Here is a 22,099-nt window from a genome sequence, read left to right on the forward strand (position 1 = left end):
CACTTACTGATGTCCGTGCATCCAAAACACTAATCACTTTACGGTCAGCTACTACTAATGACCTTGGATGTATACCAAAGTCACACCACCACCAGGATTCTCCATCATGAGATTGAAGCTTTGATAGTTCGACTTTGTCCACAAGGGTTGGCTACAAATATAGTGAAGAAATACAACAGAGAATGACATACACAGAGCCATCCTAAAATAACTTTATTAATTTAAGTAAAAATTGTCCCATATAATCACAAGATTCATGTTTAAATCCTCTCACAACAGACTTGACCAGTACAACAGTCACAGTTTCCATACTCCACACATAAGTTTTAACTCTCTCAACATGAGCTGTTGAACTGACCAACCACATGCCCACCTTGTACTCATTTTAAAGTTATAATAGTTTTGAAACTACTAAGTTTTAATATAGTACATATATCTTCACAAAATTTTGTAGACTTTCAGCAAACATTATAATCCTTTCACAAGCAAAAAAAAATCATATTTTTCAGAAAAGTATTTTAATAAACTAAAGAAAGACTTGGCCATGAATATATCATGTTTTTTTGTTGTTGTTTTTTATTATTAGTCCAAAAGCAAAGTTATTTTCATGTTATGTTCAAAAATACTTTTCTTTGTGTCAAAAATTCCAGATTTTATTTGCATAACTTCTAAAACCACCTAAATAAATTTCTTTTTTTTTTTTTTCTAGTAAAACTCTATTATATTTTATCTACCACAATTCTGTTTCAGGTTGGTCAATTTGACTGACCTCGTAATCACCAGAAATAAATCAAAATTACCCATTTCCTTTTATTCTTTGTAAAATTATTTCAAATTGTCACACAAATGAAATTTAACATAAATAGCTTTAAACTTGTAACAGTATAAATCTATTACTTGCACTATTACAAGTTGCAACTCACATAATGCTATTAAATTACATCAGGCACAATCTACTCGTGACCACATCTCATAAATTTTTTTTAATAATTTATTTTACTTAATCTAAACTAAGAAAATTCTAATTTTTAAATTTTAGTTCTTTTTATAATAATAAATAAATAATACACTTGAGAAGCAAGAAATAATATATTTATTTCAATCTTTGTTGGGTTTTTTTGCTATTAAGTGTTGATGAAACAACTGGTATGATTACACTAAATAGGTTTTATGTAATTAAATAATTCATCTCAGAACACAGAATAATAACATGCAAAAAGCATACAATGTCCTACAACTATTATATTTTTTGTGGCTATCTAACTAAAATTCAGCTGAGCTTGTTAATATGATCCCAGTGAGTAAAAAAAGTTTTTAACTGGACATGAAATAGGTATTTCTCTGTTGTCAAAACAAGGTAATATAATATTTCATTTGATATATTAAAATACTGACATCTAGTGGTAACATGGAACGAAATATTAGTAATAAATATTGTGAAACAGAAGATGTGACAGGTGGGCATAAGAAGTGGGTCTGGTTTTCTTGTTTAATGGTTTCATAAACATGTAAGAATAAGGCCTATAAAAAGTATACTTAGCACAAATAATATCTTTATTATAATGAGAAGTTTACAATGAACTTTGAACCTCTCAAAATGATGTTAAATAAACTAGAGAACAAATTTTATAATTCTCACACTAGAGTGAGATTGACAATTGGTTATATACTTCTTTACGATAATAAGAATTTAAAACATATAATATTCAAATATAGTTTATTAACTACATTTTTATGCCAAGTTTATTTGTATAGAAGTCTGAAAGTAACCTTAAATGTAAAGTCATGACACGCAAACTCTGTAGCAAGCGTCAAAAAACTATAACTCTAAATTTAAAGTTGTGGCATATACACTTTGAGCTGTGCTAAAAAGTTCTTAAAGACATTTCTAGTTACTTACGTGTGATCTAGATGATTCAATACTAAGCGACCACTACTGGTTATAACTGCATATTCTCCTGGAATATATGGACTGAAAAAGGAAAGACCTACAAAATGAATATTTTACATTTGATTTACTGCTGTCAGTCAGTAAAACACATTAGCAACAAAGTTTGCTTTGCCAGAATATTCACTATTTCTCAAAACAAAAGATCACAAAAATATAAATACTGATTCTTATCCATATTTTCATCTTAAAATGAACCATAATCATTCTTTGACAGACTGTTTAGGCAGAGTATTCATGATGAAACTTTGTAGAATGGACGGAAATTGCCTGTTTTGGAGACACAAGTGTGAAGGACAACGTTTTCAAAGTCTTCCTTTCGCCTTCAAGTCAGTGTGTGTGAAGGTGTTGTTGGTCTTTTACAGTGTCCTGGTGGATTGTGGAGAGCGTGTTATGACTGGTTGGATTATCACTGTTACTGATTGGAGGAGAGATTTCCTTTAGATCCAACCAATGGCAGCTACAGGTTACTCAACTCTAATCCGAATCTCTGTTCAGTGACGGTTTAACCTGTGGCTTCCATTGGTTGAATCTACACAAAATCTCTCCTCCAATCAGATATATTAACACACTCTCCACAATGAAGACGAAAGGCGGAAGACTTTGAAAACGTTGTCCTCCACAACAGACAACTGCCATCCATTCTACAAAGTTTCAACCACTATCATTTTAAATCTTTATATAATGTTAATAGTCCAGTCTAAACTTAACTAAATTTTCACTTTTGAAACTAGAACTTTATAATTAATACTGTAAAAAAACATTCTGGATTATTTTATTAGTTTTATAAGGCAGAAGAGCAGTTACCCAGTTTTTCTTATGATCTTATGATTTTCTTGTAATTTATTATCCAGTAAAGTATTTTTCCTGCTTCTTTATTTGTTTTTTGGACATACTTCAAATTTCAGAAGTAAAACTGAAACTAAATTTTAAACGTGGGAATGGAGAACTGCTTTCAGAGATCACCTACCTGAACAAATATATTTAAATTACCAAAACTAAAGAGCATAACAAGTTTAACATATAATTTGTTGGTTACTTCAGACATCAATCCTTGTTACCTCATCTGCGAGCAACACAATGGCTCTTCAGAATGGAACACATCCAAAACTGTGGTGTTCAAGGCCTCAGAAGAATTCGTAATGGACAACAGTTCACATTTTTTGTGCTGACGAACACAGCAAAAACCTGAAATTTTACAGAACGTGTCTTAAAGCTTTAGAAAATGAGTGTATCAGTTCCAGATTCATAAAAGAAAAGAAACATACACAAATATCCAAACTGCAAGATTTTAATTGTAGCTGCAAGTCTAGATAAATTATACACACCAAATCTATTTCTTCAATGTTTTTTTCACAACACTGGTGACAAGCAAGAACTACATAGATCTTAATGAAATAATAAGATGGCAAATTTTTTAACAAACAGCAGATAACAGTTTGTGCTTCTGATACAGATTTGGTAACAAATTAAATATACAAGTTTTTATAATAAATATAAATATAAGAAGAGAAAAAAAACTAACAAGTCAAGATGATTAGAGTGCACACTTATAAGTATTATAACAAAGGGTTTAAAAGATGAAACACAAAACAAGATGATTAGAGTGCACACTTACAAGTATTATAACAAAGGGTTTAAAAGATGAAACACAAGTCAAGATGATTAGAGTGCACACTTACAAGTATTATAACAAAGGGTTTAAAAGATAAAACACAAGTCAAGATGATTAGAGTGCACACTTACAAGTATTATAACAAAGGGTTTAAAAGATGAAACACAAGTCAAGATGATTAGAGTGCACACTTACAAGTATTATAACAAAGGGTTTAAAAGATGAAACACAAGTCAAGATGATTAGAGTGCACACTTACAAGTATTATAACAAAGGGTTTAAAAGATGAAACACAAGTCAAGATGATTAGAGTGCACACTTACAAGTATTATAACAAAGGGTTTAAAAGATGAAACACAAAACAAGATGATTAGAGTGCACACTTACAAGTATTATAACAAAGGGTTTAAAAGATGAAACACAAGTCAAGATGATTAGAGTGCACACTTACAAGTATTATAACAAAGGGTTTAAAAGATGAAACACAAGTCAAGATGATTAGAGTGCACACTTACAAGTATTATAACAAAGGGTTTAAAAGATGAAACACAAGTCAAGATGATTAGAGTGCACACTTACAAGTATTATAACAAAGGGTTTAAAAGATGAAACACAAGTCAAGATGATTAGAGTGCACACTTACAAGTATTATAACAAAGGGTTTAAAAGATGAAACACAAGTCAAGATGATTAGAGTGCACACTTACAAGTATTATAACAAAGGGTTTAAAAGATGAAACACAAGTCAAGATGATTAGAGTGCACACTTACAAGTATTATAACATAGGGTTTAAAAGATGAAACACAAGTCAAGATGATTAGAGTGCACACTTACAAGTATTATAACATAGGGTTTAAAAGATGAAACACAAGTCAAGATGATTAGAGTGCACACTTACAAGTATTATAACAAAGGGTTTAAAAGATGAAACACAAGTCAAGATGATTAGAGTGCACACTTACAAGTATTATAACATAGGGTTTAAAAGATGAAACACAAGTCAAGATGATTAGAGTGCACACTTACAAGTATTATAACATAGGGTTTAAAAGATGAAACACAAGTCAAGATGATTAGAGTGCACACTTACAAGTATTATAACAAAGGGTTTAAAAGATGAAACACAAGTCAAGATGATTAGAGTGTACACTTACAAGTATTATAACAAAGGGTTTAAAAGATGAAACACAAGTCAAGATGATTAGAGTGCACACTTACAAGTATTATAACAAAGGGTTTAAAAGATGAAACACAAGTCAAGATGATTAGAGTGCACACTTACAAGTATTATAACAAAGGGTTTAAAAGATGAAACACAAGTCAAGATGATTAGAGTGCACACTTACAAGTATTATAACAAAGGGTTTAAAAGATGAAACACAAGTCAAGATGATTAGAGTGCACACTTACAAGTATTATAACAAAGGGTTTAAAAGATGAAACACAAGTCAAGATGATTAGAGTGCACACTTACAAGTATTATTACAAAGGGCTTAAAAGATGAAACACAAGTCAAGATGATTAGAGTGCACACTTACAAGTATTATAACAAAGGGTTTACAAGATGAAACATGTTTCCAAATTAAATTAACAAAGAATTAACATAATGTTCAAAATACTAAAATGGGAGAAACGAGTAACACACAAAATGCACTAAATTGTGTAATGATACACTCAAGTTAACAAAAGAATTCAACATGGACATCTCACAAACTTTCACATTAACACTTCATAAACACAAATGTTTAAGCCATATTTTCTCACGTGGTATGTTTCCACAGAAAGTTGGTCCTAAGATTGTGAAACTTCAACAAAAAGCATACAGATGAAATCCCAAGTCTCTTTATGAGTAAGTGTGGACCAATGGTAAAATCCAGCTTATTTTGTTGTACAAGTTAACGTTTAGTGTGGACCACTGTTGAATTCCTCATTTATCAAATGTTTCAAAAATAACTTGTGCAATGTTTACAAATACCTTTTAAACACATAAATCATTACAACATACTCAACTGATTCTAATATAATTTTTAAGTTTATTTATTTCTTATCATCATAACACATCATAGAAGATAACAGCACTGTAATATGTAATAATTTCTGCCTGAATAAACATTAAAATAAATTCTCTCCGTTAACAAATGGCAAACATAGGCTTACCTTTATTTTCTAACGACCTTGCAGACACCTGATAAATATTTTTTCCATTTAGTTTTAACATTTGTTGGTCTTGTAAAACTGCAGAAAACATGTGTCTAGCATTTTCACTGTTCCTAACAACAGGAGTCATTACTATAATGAGAGAACAGTGTTGTAAATTATTTACAGAAATCGTTTTTATAATACAGGGTGTTTGGAAAGTCACTTATATATTTATTAACAGAAATGTTTCAATATAGAATACAGGAGGTAAATATGAATGACAATTTTAAACAAAGTTGAAAGTGACCCCCATTGACATCAATACAAGCCTGGATCCTTCTTATTTTGTTTCTAAACACCTCTATCAGTTGCTGGCTTGAAATAGACTGAATAAAATATGATTACAAAACTGTACAGTGACTTTCCTAACACCCTGTAGTAAAAACGTGTATCCCAAAACATTTCGTAAATAATATTAGAAGTGAAGAAAGGCATAAGTTTGTATATAAAAAGGTTAATAAACAATTGGTTTGGTCAGAACTTGACACCAAGGTTAGTAAACAAGTACATGGTCATGACTTGACACATATGTTAATAAACAAATGTGTGGTCAAGACTTGACACATATGTTTGTAAACAAGTGCATGGTCAGGACTTGATACCTATGTTAGTAAACAAGTGCAATGTCAGGACTTGACACCAAGGTTAATAAACAAGTGAGTGGTCAGGACTTGACACCAAGGTTAATAAACGAGTGGTCAAGACTTGACACCAAGGTTAATAAACAAGTACATGGTCAAGACTTGACACCTATGTTAGTAAACAAGTGCATGGTCAGGACTTGATACCAAGGTTAATAAACAAGTGAGTGGTCAGGAATTGACACCAAGGTTAATAAACAAGTGGTCAGGACTTGACACCAAGGTTAATAAACGAGTGGTCAGGACTTGACACCAAGGTTAATAAACAAATGCGTGGTCAGGACTTGACACCAAGATTAATAAACAAATGCGTGGTCAGGACTTGACACCAAGGTTAATAAACAAGTACATGGTCAAGACTTGACACTTATGTTAGTAAACAAGTGCATGGTCAGGACTTGATACCTATGTTAGTAAACAAGTGCATGGTCAGGACTTGACACCAAGGTTAATAAACGAGTGGTCAGGAATTGACACCAAGGTTAATAAACAAGTGCGTGGTCAGGACTTGACACCAAGGTTAATAAACAAGTGAGTGGTCAGGAATTGACACCAAGGTTAATAAACAAGTACGTGGTCAGGACTCGACACCAAGATTAATAAACAAATGTGTGGTCAGGACTTGACACCAAGATTAATAAACAAATGTGTGGTCAGAACTTGACACCAAGGTTAATAAACAATTGTTTGGTCAGGACTTGACAACAGTTAACAAACAATTGTTTGGTCAGGACTTGACATCAATGTTAATAAACAAGTCTTTGGTCAGGACTCGACACCAATATAAATAAACAGTATCGGCATTACTATAAATAATGGAATCAGAAAAAATAGTCTTAAAGATAAAAATCTACTTTAAAAAGAAATACAGCAAAGACAATATTCCCAAAATATTAATAACTGAGTTATGAACAGCAATAATTCACAAAATGTATTATTCACTGAGTAGGTCATGTGAGAATGTTTCATACGATCATGAATTTGCATAATCTTTTAATACAATAATAGTATCTGTACGTCATTGCCAGATAAACTGGTGTCAGTTAGATCATACACACATATCTATTTAAAACATAAGTGATTGACTGGAAGGTGAGTCATTGTTTTAATACAACTAAAAATTCATAGTCAAACTAAACAATAGAAGAAAATAGAACAGTTTCACAGTTACTTTTAAATACTTACAAAAAAGCTTCCTGCAATAGACATTTTTAATGTTCAACTAACAGACTAGACATAAAACAACTAATTGACAACAATAATCACAAACTCTTTCGCCAAAATAAATATAGTGAGATGTGAAAGTCATTTTATCATACACTGAAAATGCAGTGGTAATGAGATGTTTATTTAAATACAAGACAAAAATGGTGATAGTTTCTAACAAGATTAACACTGTAACTATCTGAACACAATTTGAGACTTTTAATCGAAAGTTCTGTTCATTTTTGTTCTTGTATGTTATTTTGTAACATACAAAATACTTTGAAATATTGTATGTTACTTTATTTTAAAAGCAATTTTAGATAACATCTTGTTATAGCGCTCTGATGAATTTGATGTTATACGCAAAGAAATGTAATAAATTATAAAAAAAAATTCTGATAATGTTTCACTAGCTTATGAACTAAACCAGCACAAGTAACTAAAGCAAAACAAACATATAAATAATATAAAAACTCAACTGATGAATATATACATTATAATCATTTTAAGCCGTTAAAACACTGCATATTTTCAGTTACACTATGTTAGACCACCCACATTATTTACTGGGTTGGTGCTTCATGCTGATCAACACAAGTAGTTTGCTTTGACCACAAATGATTTATAAAGCAAATAATCCCCCCTGCCCCCTGAAATTTGAGTGGTAACTTTACCAAGTGAGTTGAACTTCCTCCCCCAGCATGCAAGAGGATGGGCCTCTCTCCATCAGTACATATGACAGGTTTCCTCCTGTGTACAGCCAGTTTCCATCCTAAACATCGAAACCCACAAACTTCCAGATTAACAAACAAATATAGAACTGCAAGATACATACACACATAAAATCAAATGGCATCTCAACTTACAAACTAAGAAAACCAACAATTTGAAGAAAATGGAAACACACAAAAAAGATAAACTTTTGTATTAGTTACACAAACATAAGGAAATATCACATTTACAACAACAGCATAAAAAAATTAATACATACAGATAAACAATCAAAACACAATCTACCTCCATATACTTTAAGTACAAATCACAAAAATACAGATACATAAGCACTCCATTCAAATTCCCTTCATATAATTTTCCAGTATATTATGTTTTAAAATGTATACAATCCATCAACTGGAATTATTTTCTCAATGGATTCTTTTGAAAGAGAAAGTTCATTTGCCCAGATTATTTATCAATTACAAACATTTTTGCAAAACATATTAATAAAGTAAGAAATATATTAAATTCCAAACTATTCAAACAAATATTATAATTTAGGCCTTCTGTGCAGCACAATATAACGTATTAATATAATTAAAGTGATGCTGAGCAAAGATTTTAAATGTTAATGTTATTCTCTGAATCAATGTTTTAAATGTGGAAATAAACATTTATCTATGACAATAGACTCCAAGACTTAACACCCCTACCAAACAAATACTTTTGTTTTTTGAGTAACAATATTTCTAAGTAACTTTAGAAGGTTACACTGCTTTTCAGGCTTGAAACAAGTATGTCGAAGTGATGAAGCTTAGGACATATTTTCATCTGTCTTTGTGATATACAGATATCAAGAATGATTGGACAATTAATTTATTTTTGTATGCACAATTAGAATACACAAAATAAACATAACTTACAGAAACATGAACATTATTTATGTAAGAAGTTGGCATCATGTTAACTGCTTCTGATATATATTTTGGTATGTTATAACTTATGTTGAACTCTTGAATGTTTCCCTCAAGTTTCTGGTGTAAATCATGCACCACTTCACTCAGTTTCACATTCTGAAAAAACATAAATTATCAATATTTGGATATTATCTGAAAATATATAAACATCACTACATCTTAAAATCAACATCTGAACACTATATGAAAGTATATAGATATTGCATCATCTTAAAATCAACACTTGAACACTATATGAAAGTATATAAATATTGCATCGTCTTAAAATCAACACTTGAACACCATATGAAAGTATATAGATATTGCATAATTTTAAAATCAACACTTGAACACCATATGAAAATATATAAATATTGCATCATTTTAAAATCAACACTTGAACACCATATGAAAGTATATAGATATTGCATCATCTTAAAATCAACACTTGAACACCATATGAAAGTATATAAATATTGCATCATCTTAAAATCAACACTTGAACACTATATGAAAGTATATAAATATTGCATCATTTTAAAATCAACACTTGAACACTGTATAAAAGTATATAAATATTGCATCATCTTAAAATCAGCACTTGAACACCATATGAAAGTATATAAATATTGCATCATTTTAAAATCAACACTTGAACACCATATGAAAGTATATAAATATTGCATCATCTTAAAATCAACACTTGAACACCATATGAAAATATATAAATATTGCATCATTTTAAAATCAACACTTGAACACCATATGAAAGTATATAAATATTGCATCATCTTAAAATCAACACTTGAACACCATATGAAAGTACATAAATATTGCATCATCTTAAAATCAACACTTGAACACCATATGAAAGTACATAAATACTGCCCCATCTTAAATTCAACACTTGAATATTATATACATAAATATGGCCCCATCTTAAATTCAACACTTGAATACTATATATATAAATACTGCCCCATCTTAAATTCAACACTTGAATATTATATATATAAATACTGACCCATCTTCAATTCAACACTTGTATATTATATATATAAATATGGCCCCATCTCAAATTCAACACTTGAATATTATATATATAAATACTGACCCATCTTAAATTCAACACTTGAATATTATATATATAAATACTGACCCATCTTCAATTCAACACTTGAATACTATATATATAAATACTGCCCCATCTTAAATTCAACACTTGAATATTATATATATAAATACTGACCCATCTTAAATTCAACACTTGAATATTATATATATAAATACTGACCCATCTTAAATTCAATACTTGAATATTATATACATAAATATGGCCCCATCTTAAATTCAATACTTGAATATTATATATATATAAATACTGCCCCATCTTAAATTCAATACTTGAATATCATATATATAAATACAGCCCCATCTTAAATTAAATACTTGAATACTATATATATAAATACTGCCCCATCTTAAATTCAATACTTGAATATTATATATATAAATACTGACCCATCTTAAATTCAACACTTGAATATTATATATATAAAAACTGCCCCATCTCTGACTAATCAATTATTTCCTATATTTTCTTTTGTTTTCCGTATTCGTTTATTTATTTCTTTAGTTTACACATGTCTATGGAAAGGACACTAGATCTATAAACTTTTAATACAAGAATTAAAATCACAGTCACAGATTTATAAAATACAGTGTGGCTTACAGATAAGTAAAGTAGAGATTAAACTTTATGAGTTTCTGATTTTGGTTGTAATACTTGTTTCATTACTTTTCATAGCAGGATCATGACTTCATTTTAAAACTAATAATATTTTAATACTTTTATCATTCAGTTTTCATGGTATAAAGTACATACTATACATTAAGAAATTCTTGTGTGTTTCTCGATATGTAATGCCATCAGTTAGGTTGAAAAAATATTGAATTACACATACAATGTGTTCACCATTTATTTATATATATACACACACACACACACACACATATATATATATATATATATAAAACAAAAATAAACTGTAAATATTTATCAGAACATCAAAGGTGGATATCCACAGATCAGTCAGGTAAGCTGAGAAATCTTGTAACAATAATCTGAGGTGTCTAGGCTTAATCTTGTTGTCACGATCAGGTGGATAAAAGTTTCTGTTTCAGAAATGTTCGAACTGTTACACCCTAACCTTTGTAGCAGATTATTAGTATATAAGCACATAATATGTCATAACCAATCCTTCTAACGGGTGGTTTTCCCTGAGGAATTCAATAGGTACATGAATTGTTTTGAAGCCTTGTCAATGTCTAATATTCAGCACTACACTACTTTCAGTGATGTCGAGAAAACCCACATGTAGAGAAATATATATGCAAAAAAGGCTTGTTTGGGTTGAGAAAATATTTTACATAGAAGAGCTAACAACGTTCGACCTTCTTCGGTCATCGTCAGGTTCACAAAGAAAGAGGTAACTGACCGAAGCTGACCACATGTTTGGAAGGGGTTGTGTAACTGAGTGTCGGAATGTAGATGGCAGTGCTAGATGTTTTAATATATAATTTTATATTATTTATTTTATTATATTCAATATAGGTATAAAGGCGTTTCTTTATATTGGTTTATTTTGGGTTTAAGTTGTTGTATAAGTAAGGCTTCTTTAATTTTGCGTTTGTTTATGTTTGTTTCTTTATTTAGTATTTGAGTGTTTTCTATGGTTATGTTGTGTTTATTTGACTTGCAGCGCTTTGAAAACGAATCTGGTTTCCATTTTTCTACTTGTTCCTCCAATATAGAAGTCGTGGCAGTTATCACATTGTATTTTATAAATAATGTTGGTGTGGTGTTTGTCAGTGTAGTTTTACATATTACAGACCTTAGTTTTGTGTCTGGTTTTGAATAAATTTAGTATTAAGTGGAATGTTATATTTTGTTACTAGTTTTGCCAAATGTTGGTTATTTGTCTGCTGATGTTAGGAAAATATGGTATGCAGCAGTATATGGTTTCTGATTTTTGATTCGTGAGATATATTTACTTTTGTTGGTTGATTTTGCTTTATGTCTAGGTGTGTATGTGATAATGTTTTCTACGGTTTGTGAAGGAAACTTATTTATATTAACTAAAAGGTCGAAACGTTGTTTGCTCTTCTATGTAAAATATTTTCTCAACCCAAACGAGCCGTTTTGCATATATATTTCACTACACTACTTTGTAATTCTACATACCTAGATGCACATGTCTTCACTAACTATACAAGAAATATTACAGTAAGTGCCCCCCGCTTGTACAGCAGTATGTCTCCAGATTTACATCGCTAAAATCAGGGGTTTGATTCCTCTCGGTGGGCTCAGCAGTTAGCCCAATGTGGCTTTGCTTTTAGAAAACAAAAATTTTACAACAAGTGTACGCCTGTTAAATATACCAATGTTCACGTACTTGTTTACTTTTCATCTTCTTTTTAAGATGAAACATCTTATTCACAAACGCAGACTGACGATTTTGTTCATCTTTCAATTTTTTCAAACAGGGTTCATGAAGACTTGGAACTACACAGTAAGAGGAGTAAAACTGTTGGTAAACATAATAGATTTTTTATGAAAAAAAGACAGATACAAAAAATTTATACACTATTAATCTTTATAGTTTAACAAAGAATAATTATTTTAAGATAATTTAACCAAAATTATTGAATTTTAAAACTATAAAGGAGAAAATTTTAACCTAAATCAACACTACATATATAATGCTAAATTTACACAGGTCAACTTCTTCAGAAACACATTTAATTACACATGAACATGACAGTAAGTTTGTCATTGAAAGCAGTGTAAAATGTAACAGCATAAAAGATAAGGCATCAATCAAAAGATCTATACTACAGGACTTTTATTTAAAATTATAATTTCTAAACATTAAAAAACTTCAATCAATTGAATGCTATCAAATTTTTTATTTAAAAATGAAAATTATTTTACTTTTATTTGGTGGAAGAAATGGAAGTGCACAGTTGGAAGCAGACAGTTTGTTTCTGCACTTCTCAGACTTTGCACTTGTCACATGCACATTGTCCATGCATTGGGAATATTCTGGATTTTCTGCAAGTTTCAAATTGATCCCAGCTCCTCCATAATCAGGTAACTTTTTTAAGTCAATGTTATAGTTAGAATTGGTTTTCAAAATTTCACACAGAGTTGTAGAATACCAGCTGGGAAACACTTCTGGTAGTCGAGTATTCTGTTGCTGTTTCCAGCTAAAGTATATAAACAAATGTCACTTATACAACTGAACATTCTAACCAAATATTTAATTCACTGAATGTTACATAAGTGAACTATTAGAAAAATACAAGTTTGAGGTTTATATTGTAGAGAAGGCTTTACAACAGCACATGTTTATCTTATAAAATTCACGATTGCTTACTAATAAATGATTTTTATCAACAGACAAGAAATATTTAACATATTTTATTGAATAAATATATTTAATAAACAATTTAATATATATTCTTAACAAACAGCCCTTAAACATTAGAATCATTTTGGTAATTGTTGATATTCTGTAATCTGTCCACAAATCAAAAATCAGTAACTGAGCTGTAGTAAAGACATTAAAAAGACTTTAGTCAAAGTTTAAGAAAGTGGTGGGTTTAAAATCACGTTCCTTTTCTTGAAGAATCAAATCCCCTTCTTGTCTGTACTTCCACTCAACATGTCCACCTTCAATGTCTACATTACAAACTGTGCTTTTCTTCAAATAAAAATTCATTCTCTCATTACTACCTAATGATAACATAAATCATCCAGAATAGTTGAGATTATTCCCTTGCAAAGAATTCAATCACCTTCATGCTCAAATACAACTCATCCACTTCACTGAATTTTTTCTCTTCAACAAGTACATCTCATAAATATATCCACAAACTTTTCCAACTAACACATACATTTCAACCTATTAATCTTGGAAACATCACTATAAAATCAATCTACAAAGTTCTAAACTTAAAATATGTTTACCAAGTTACTGTAATATTACAAACAGCTTCTTTGACCTTATTTTCCGTACATTAATCTGGCAGAACACAGTCACCAGAATCACTTTAAATGTGTCTTTAACTTACAAGAGCAGTTCTGAAATTGTACCAAACCTATTTCTAATCTTTTCAAGTGCTTAAAAAGTGAGAAAAATACAGTGCATATCACATGATGATATATTTCTTGAGGCAATATGTTTCCAATGTTTATCATCTGCTCATTCACATGTAACAAAATATGATTAAGTCAATAAATTATAACAGACACAGAACAAAACTATTTAAATTTATTTCCTAGTTTTGTCCACTTTAGAGGGAGAGGGTATAAAGCCAAAGTATTCACACCACAGATGTTAAGAGCATTCATACAGTAAATAAAGCTGAAACAAGCAGATATACAACATAAATTCATGCACTTATTCCTCTTCTTGTTGTTTCTTTTATTCCTATTGTTGTTTGGAAAAAACAAAAGAAGACACAAAAAATACATAAACATTTTGTGATATTCTAAGCATTACAATTTTTAGGGGTGAGGGAGATACTCCCAATCCCCTAACAGTTCAAGTGATTGTATACAAGTATGATTATACATATATTAAGGCTGCCCCTCATACTGACAGGGTAAGTTACACTTTCAATCTTTCAACTAATTATAAAAATCTGCATGTCTCGTCATGCACCCCCACTTTGCAACATCTTCCTACACTACCGATTTACTCTAATAACTATCAGTTTTAAAACTAAAATTATAGAAAAATGTGCATTGGTAACACAGTAAATTAATATTATATAACACATTACTAATATTAGTATTAACTGTTAAGGCCTAATACTATAATGTGTAAATAAACCAACATAGCAGTGCGAGTTTAATTATGTAATAATGAAAACACAATGAAAGTGAAATTCAACATTACAAAGTATATAAATACGATACACAGTGGAAGAAATTTAAAACTGAAATTTTGAACGCCAACTCCTCAAAACAAGGTAGTGTATATCAGTTTTAACATTATAAATTTAAAAAGGTGTTGAAAAGACATAAAATTTTACGCTGTCATGCTAAAACTAACAAATACAAAGTATTAAAATATTACTCAATTATATTACCCCGCGTATTCAGACTCCATTTTGAATTGTGCGCCCTCTTTTATTTATCGGTTTAATTTTTCTCAACATGACATCGATAAATATTTATATGATTATCAGTGGGTAAGTTCTTTCTTACCACTAAATATAATACCAAAAAAATTCTTAAATGCTTTAGCCTGAGGCCCCTCCTCTACCAAATGATTTAAGGAAAACTTACTATTATTTATTTATGTCGAAAATCAAAAAATTAAACCAAATACTTAGTTCTTAGTACACTTACTGTGCATAAAACGACAAAATAAAATACTTATTATATTATCAACACTGTCACATCGTATAAGACTGTATGTTGTAGATATTATCAATTTGTTTACTTTGTGAATGAATATTTTGACTGAATAATTTTTTTTATTATAACAGAATTAAAAGCAGACGATTACTGGAAGTTTTTTTTGTAAGTCGTCGATGTGAAAAAGGAAGCGAGCAGACGTTTGTTTGATTATGTTTTGAATTTCGCGCAAAGCTACACAAGGGCTGTCTGCGCTAACCGTTACAAATTTTGCAGTGTGAGACTAGAGGGAAGGCAGCTAGTCATCACCACCAACCGCCAACTTTGAGCTACTCTTTTAACAAGAAATAGTGGAATTGACCGTGACATTATAACGCCCCCACGGCTGAAAGGGCGAGCATGCTTGGTATGACGGAGATTCTAATCCGCGACTCTCGGAGTAAAAGACGAGCACCCTATCTACCTGGCCATGCTAGGCTGTTAATTTCTCAGTAAACTTTTTTCTTTCAAGTTATTTGTTTGTTTAGAACTTCACGCGAAGTTACATGAGGGCTATCTTCATTACCAGTCCCTAATCTAGCAGAAAAAAAAGAGTTGTCATCACCACCCACCACAAACTCTTTTACCAACGAATTGACCATCACATAATAACGCCTCCGCGACTAAAAAAGCAAACATGTTTATGGGGTGAGAATTCGAACTCGCGACACTCGGAAAAAACATAGTAAAAATAGATTGACTGTTGACTGTGTACCTCATCTCTGAATATGACATTACCATTACCTTTAAATAAAACCCTATAATCTGAGCACTTTCAAAAGGTGGACCTTTCTTCTTCAGGAACAAACTGGTTCAGGATTCCCAGTTTGCATTTGAAAAAGATAAGTTCACCTTTCGAAAGCGCTCGGGTTATACCGTTTTTATTCATTTCTGTTAAGACTTTTCGAACACACATATTTTTCTAATATCATAAAATTACCGCTACCGTTGTCAGTCTTTCATTTTAACAATAAAATATGCATAATTGTGTGTTTGTACGTTTTGTGGAATATTTTATTTTGAATCATTGGTTAAAGGAGGGTTTAAAAGTCATGGAGACTTTTATCAGTATGCTGTTTTTAACACAACGAGTTCTCTTTGTTTTGTTACTCTTCATTGTTATATTTTTAGTTTTTTTTACTATTGTTTTTGTTTAGGTATTATTCAAAATTCTAATACATACTGCTTAGTTACAAGTTTATTAAATTCCAACTATGTTTAGCAAATTCATAAGTTTTTAATATCCGTGTATTACATACCTATTGCAGCAATACACTTAAATAATTTCAGAAAAACTAATCTTTAATAAAAGTTGTTGGAAAAATAATAAAGAATTACGTAACACCAGATATCACAACTATTGATTTACATGATGCAATATCTTTCTTTGATTTTGGTTCGTAGAATAAAACTAAGTGTTTGCTTTGTTTGAATTTTGCACAAAGCTACTCGAGGGCTATCTGTGCTAGCCGTACCTAATTTAGCAGTGTAAGACTAGAGTGAAGGCAGCCAGTCATCACTATCCACCGCCAACTCTTGGGCTACTCTTTTACCAACGATTAATGGGATTGGCCGTAACATTATAACGCCCCACACGGCTGAATCACGGTTTGGTGATTCGAGCCTGCGACCCTCGGATTACGAGTCGAACGCCTTAACACACTTGACCATGCCGGGCCTCAAAAATAAGTAAAACATGATGTTTTTAAAAATATTTAATGCAATACAGTATATCTACAGAATGACAGTAGCTTGGTCTGACAATAACAAAAATAACTAAACGACTACACAAAACCAAAAAGTAGTGGACTTCAACATTACAAGAACTCGAAACATTATTTTAATTTAATTAACAACATTAATAACTAGAGGGGACGCTCGGCACTGGTACGGAGGGATCACACCTGGAAAAATATATATGTAAAACGGCTCTCTACAAGAGGGTTTTCTCGACATCACTGGGTCATACCTGGATTCTATTTAACATTGGCCTAGAAAGTCAAAACAGAAAACCATGCTCAAAATTCGTGATGACAAGAAAACCCCTTGTAGAGAAAATTATATATTTTAAAACGGCTGGTATGGATAGAGAAAGCACTATTTATATGCAAAAACGGCTCGTTTGGGTTGAGAAAATATTTTACGTAGAAGAGCGAACAACGTTTCGACCTTCTTCGGTCATCGTCAGGTTCACAAAGAAAGAGGTAACTGACCGGTAGCTGACCACATGTTTGGAAGGGGTTTCATTTCAAACAGTAACCCTTTCTTTCTTTGTGAACCTGACACTGTTCGCTTCTCTACTAGTTCTTTCTCTACCCATACCAGTCGTTTTAAATATATAACATGCTGAAAATTATACTGAAACGCCGAAAATTCCTGCATTGGTAGGTCCTAATCTTTTAAACATCTAGCGACGCCTGTTTTGGTAACAAGAAGACAAGATTTGTATATGATATAGATCTTTTAATAACACATTAACAATGCTTAAAAACATTTGCTGTTATGAAGCTAAATATGTAAAACTTCAATTACGCAGAATCTAACATGAGCTAGCCGTCATATTAGGGTTAATATTTCTAAAATGAGAAAAACAGATCAGTCAATATTTATCATCTTTATAAATGACAGATGTTAACACATTCAGAATTTACACTATACTCAAACATTTTTTTTTTTTAATGAGGGCTGCTCAGCCATCATAATGTAATGACATTTATATCACTTCTCATATAATTTATTGTTTTTCAAAAGTTTCATGGCTGTTGTAATTTCAAGATAAGCTAGGCTACTGTTACATAAGAAAGGAAGAAAACGGTTTCGTTTTGGGTTTAATGTACATTTTATCACAACTTACAGTTTCTACTTGTGAACTTATTTATGACAACATTAGTAATTACAGCATCGTATCTGTTCAAAAAAAAGTAATCTTACTGTTAAAGCTGTAAATTGTCAATAATGAAGTACAAAACAGTTATATAAGTGTGAAATGAAAGATTGTAAGTTCTGAAAATTCTAAAACAATATGACTCAAATATAGTATATAAAAAAATTATTTTATTTTTTTAATTATAAAGTGCTGGAGTTTAGCACCCACTAGTGACATTTGCTAAGAGCAGATATTATGGAGATGTGTCGTTTTTTTTAAATTAGGCTCATCAAATTTTTTCCTAAAGGAAGTCACATGTACCATAGAAAATGCATCTTTTGTGGCTTGGCAGGTGAAGGTAATTTTACAGAAAGACAGCAACAAAGATGAGGCAGATTTCACTGGATATTCCAACAACAGATCTCTAATAGACCTCTTTCCATCTATCTATAGACTTGTGTGAAGTATATAAGTAGCTAACAATTAGTTAATTAAATAAGTCACAACTGTCACAAGAAACTTAAAATATAGAAATTCAAGAACTGTACATCTATATTTTCTTTACCAAATCTAATTAATCTATCAACAATGTCTGTGAGAGATGGCTACTTAGATTCTTCTTCAATAAGTATAAAATTATGATTTATTTCTATATCTGAATAATAATGGAAGGAACAATGAAAAGGCACACCATACTGAAGCCAGCATACCTTTTATCAATGTTGTCATTTGTTAACGAATGTTGATCTTTACTTGAGATATGAATGTATTCACACATTAGGAACTTCTTTTCAGGTCAGAAGGAGCTGTACTTTCTCTGTTGGTATGCTCATTTTACTTCCAAAGTTAAAGGTTGAAATGGCTTTTAATTACCTTGTGAGAACTTCACAAAAATACAACATTTACATGTCTACACACAACAGTGTGTACAAAAACAACAATTACAGAAACTTAATATAACTTAACAAAAGTGTGTACAGCTACGAGAACTTATAGATTGTACAAAAACATATAATTACAGAAACTTAATGTAAGTTAACAAAACAGTATGTACAAAAACAACAACAATAGAAAATTAATATAATTTAACAAAATAATATATACAAAAACCTCAATTTGAAAAACTTAGTACATGTTAACAAAATAGTGTTAAAAACATTTACAGATTTTAAGGCAATTTGTTCTTGTATGGCATATTGATAAGGAAATGGTTGTAGTATGCAATATATTCAGGTAAGTAGGTTAGGCATAATGAAGTAATAAAAATTCAGATTAATCACTTGAACAAACATATATATGTACTATATTACATTTTATTAAAACAAAATACTTGTTTCTTTTAAGACAGGTACAGTTCACATGATTTAGAATGTCAGCTAATCAATGCCCCAGCATCCTACAGCTTTCTTACTGGTCAAATCTGGCACTTTGAAAAAAAACTGCTACCCAAGCAGACCCTAATGATGGGTGTGTTTATATGTAAAAATACGGAAATAGATTATTGCCAACCAAAATAACTACTGTAAATGAACCTATATAAAGTCATCCACAGGGGAACCCTGACATTGTCTCACTTTCACCAAGAGAGGAGATTGATTACTTACAGAGCAAATAAACTGAGACTGAACCTCAATGGTAACCTGCTGTGTGGTCAAAAGTGCAATTTGAGAGGGTATAAAAAATAATAACTATTGGCCATTCGCTTTGGGTGGGAAACATGATTGTACAGTATGTTGTGGCCTTTCTGACTTGAAACTGTATTCTGGAAGAATCTTTAATATCTCTTTAGACTGAGCCTCGTGTGAGGTGTTATTCTCTTGTGGAAAGAATAATAAACAGACAGAATTATCCTCCATTTGAAAAAGAAAGAAGTGAATATCAGAAGTTCAAACCAAAGTGGAAAAAAATTAAAATAATGGCTAGAAAAAAAATTATCCTCAACCTGAATGTTAGGAGTGAAGAAGTTAGATTTAAAACTCATATATTTTGCACAACTTACTACACTGCCAAAACAAATGAACCAATCAGTGCCAATGGAGCTATGCAGACCTACAACAAATTAGTGGAACTGAAATGTGGTGATAGTAGAACAGTTTGTACAGACATAACTGAGCATATTTTATCTGACGTAACAGAGAAAAATTTGGGAAAACCACTGGACTATATGATGAATCAAGTAATCTGATTGAAAACTCCAGTCTCACTGTGTTTTTAAAACCAGAATTGATGGAATTATGAAGCCAATGAAATTTCCTTTATACCTGAGTGTCATGGTTTAATACAAGAAGACAGGTGTACAAGTTTAGTAGCTACACAATAAGCTACAATCACATTATAACAGCATCCACAGAACTACATCAACAGTTTAGTTGAATGATGCGAGAACACAAGATTTAGTACTCATGGTAAAGAGCAAGAACTGAGCAGGTCAGTTCTTGTGGTAGAACCACACAATACTTTCATGGTATTTACTGCAATCAGCAGAAGAAGCTTATTTTAAAGTGAATAAAAAAGCTTAATAATAGGTGCTGTAACTGCTTTCAAAATGATGGTCCTACTCTTACTTGATGCTTAAGAGTGAAATTTCTTGTAAAAAACTTAATATTTACTGATAGGCAAGTAAAGTCCGAAGTTCCCTTTCTCTTATGTGACTATAACCAAGGTTAACATTTCTTATGAAACTACCAAAAACCATCTGTTACATTTCATTTCCAGCTTTTTATGTTATGAAGTCTAAATTAAAATTATTTGTGAAATGTACAAGAAGAAAGACCACTTACATTACAGTAGAACCTTGTTAAACTACATCCCAATATCAAAAAGGTTGATTGTCTACCAGTTTTCCAACTTTAGGAGTTCTGAGAGTTTTTAATTAAGACTTTGTAGTTGAATTTAACAATTTTACTGGTTTTTTCTTTAAAAGAACTGTCCTTTTCACATTTATTTTTGTGAGAAAACTTTAAGTCACATGACCAAAGCATGCTGGTTCCTAGAAGTCAGTCTGATACATGAGCTGAACACAAGAACAGAATTACATTCTCGACAGCAACTCCACCCATTTCTCAGCTTTTCTAAGAGGTATTGATCTCTCAATAAAACATGCTGAAAGTAACAACTACATATTAAACTTTATGATTCAACACAACAAGGAAGATGTCTCACTTTGTGAAAGTAGTTACAGTATTACAATCAGTTTCCAACCATCTACTCCTCCATGGCCTTTTCATTGTTTTCAATTTACATCTGAGAAACCACTCCCCATCCTTTGTTTTTGTCACCTACTGCACCCATCACTGAAGATATGCTTCAAGAAACAACTACCTTATCACCTTCTTGCACCACTTTTCTCACCTATTCACCAGCTAATCCAATCCCAAAGCCTAGCTTCAACCAAAGATCAAAGCACTCAAACACGTTTGCCTGAAACATAAGATGTTTTTACCTTAACTGACAATGTCATCATAATTATTCAGTTTGCTCA

General features: G+C 31.1%; 2 protein-coding genes across 3 annotated transcripts in view; both read right to left on the bottom strand.

Annotated features, from left to right (window-relative positions):
* LOC143245868 (TATA box-binding protein-associated factor RNA polymerase I subunit C-like) overlaps positions 1–367 on the bottom strand; it is a 34,144-nt gene extending 33,777 nt beyond the window's left edge. Inside the window, exons 1-2 of the mRNA XM_076492124.1 lie at positions 275–367; positions 8–151 (exon numbers count right to left, since the gene is read on the bottom strand). Of these exons, the coding sequence (XP_076348239.1) occupies positions 8–151; positions 275–367 (237 nt within the window). The remainder of the gene's footprint in view (positions 1–7; positions 152–274) is intronic.
* LOC143246916 (uncharacterized) lies at positions 12–15,578 on the bottom strand. 2 transcript variants are annotated; one of them, XM_076494187.1, is made up of 9 exons: positions 15,443–15,578; positions 13,278–13,552; positions 12,739–12,848; positions 9,251–9,400; positions 8,285–8,382; positions 5,722–5,853; positions 3,010–3,136; positions 1,901–1,972; positions 12–151 (listed from the first exon to the last, which is right to left on the bottom strand). In XM_076494187.1, the coding sequence occupies exons 1-6, from the start codon at positions 15,460–15,462 to the stop codon at positions 5,835–5,837; spliced, it is 672 nt and encodes a 223-aa protein (XP_076350302.1). In that variant the 5' UTR covers positions 15,463–15,578; the 3' UTR covers positions 12–151; positions 1,901–1,972; positions 3,010–3,136; positions 5,722–5,834. The 2 variants fall into 2 exon arrangements, with proteins under 2 accessions (XP_076350302.1, XP_076350303.1); XM_076494188.1 differs by having other exon boundaries at positions 102–151; positions 1,901–1,988.
* Between the last annotated feature and the right edge of the window lie 6,521 nt (positions 15,579–22,099).

Source organism: Tachypleus tridentatus, chromosome 3, assembly GCF_004210375.1.
Source record: "Tachypleus tridentatus isolate NWPU-2018 chromosome 3, ASM421037v1, whole genome shotgun sequence".
Taxonomy (NCBI): domain Eukaryota; kingdom Metazoa; phylum Arthropoda; class Merostomata; order Xiphosura; family Limulidae; genus Tachypleus; species Tachypleus tridentatus.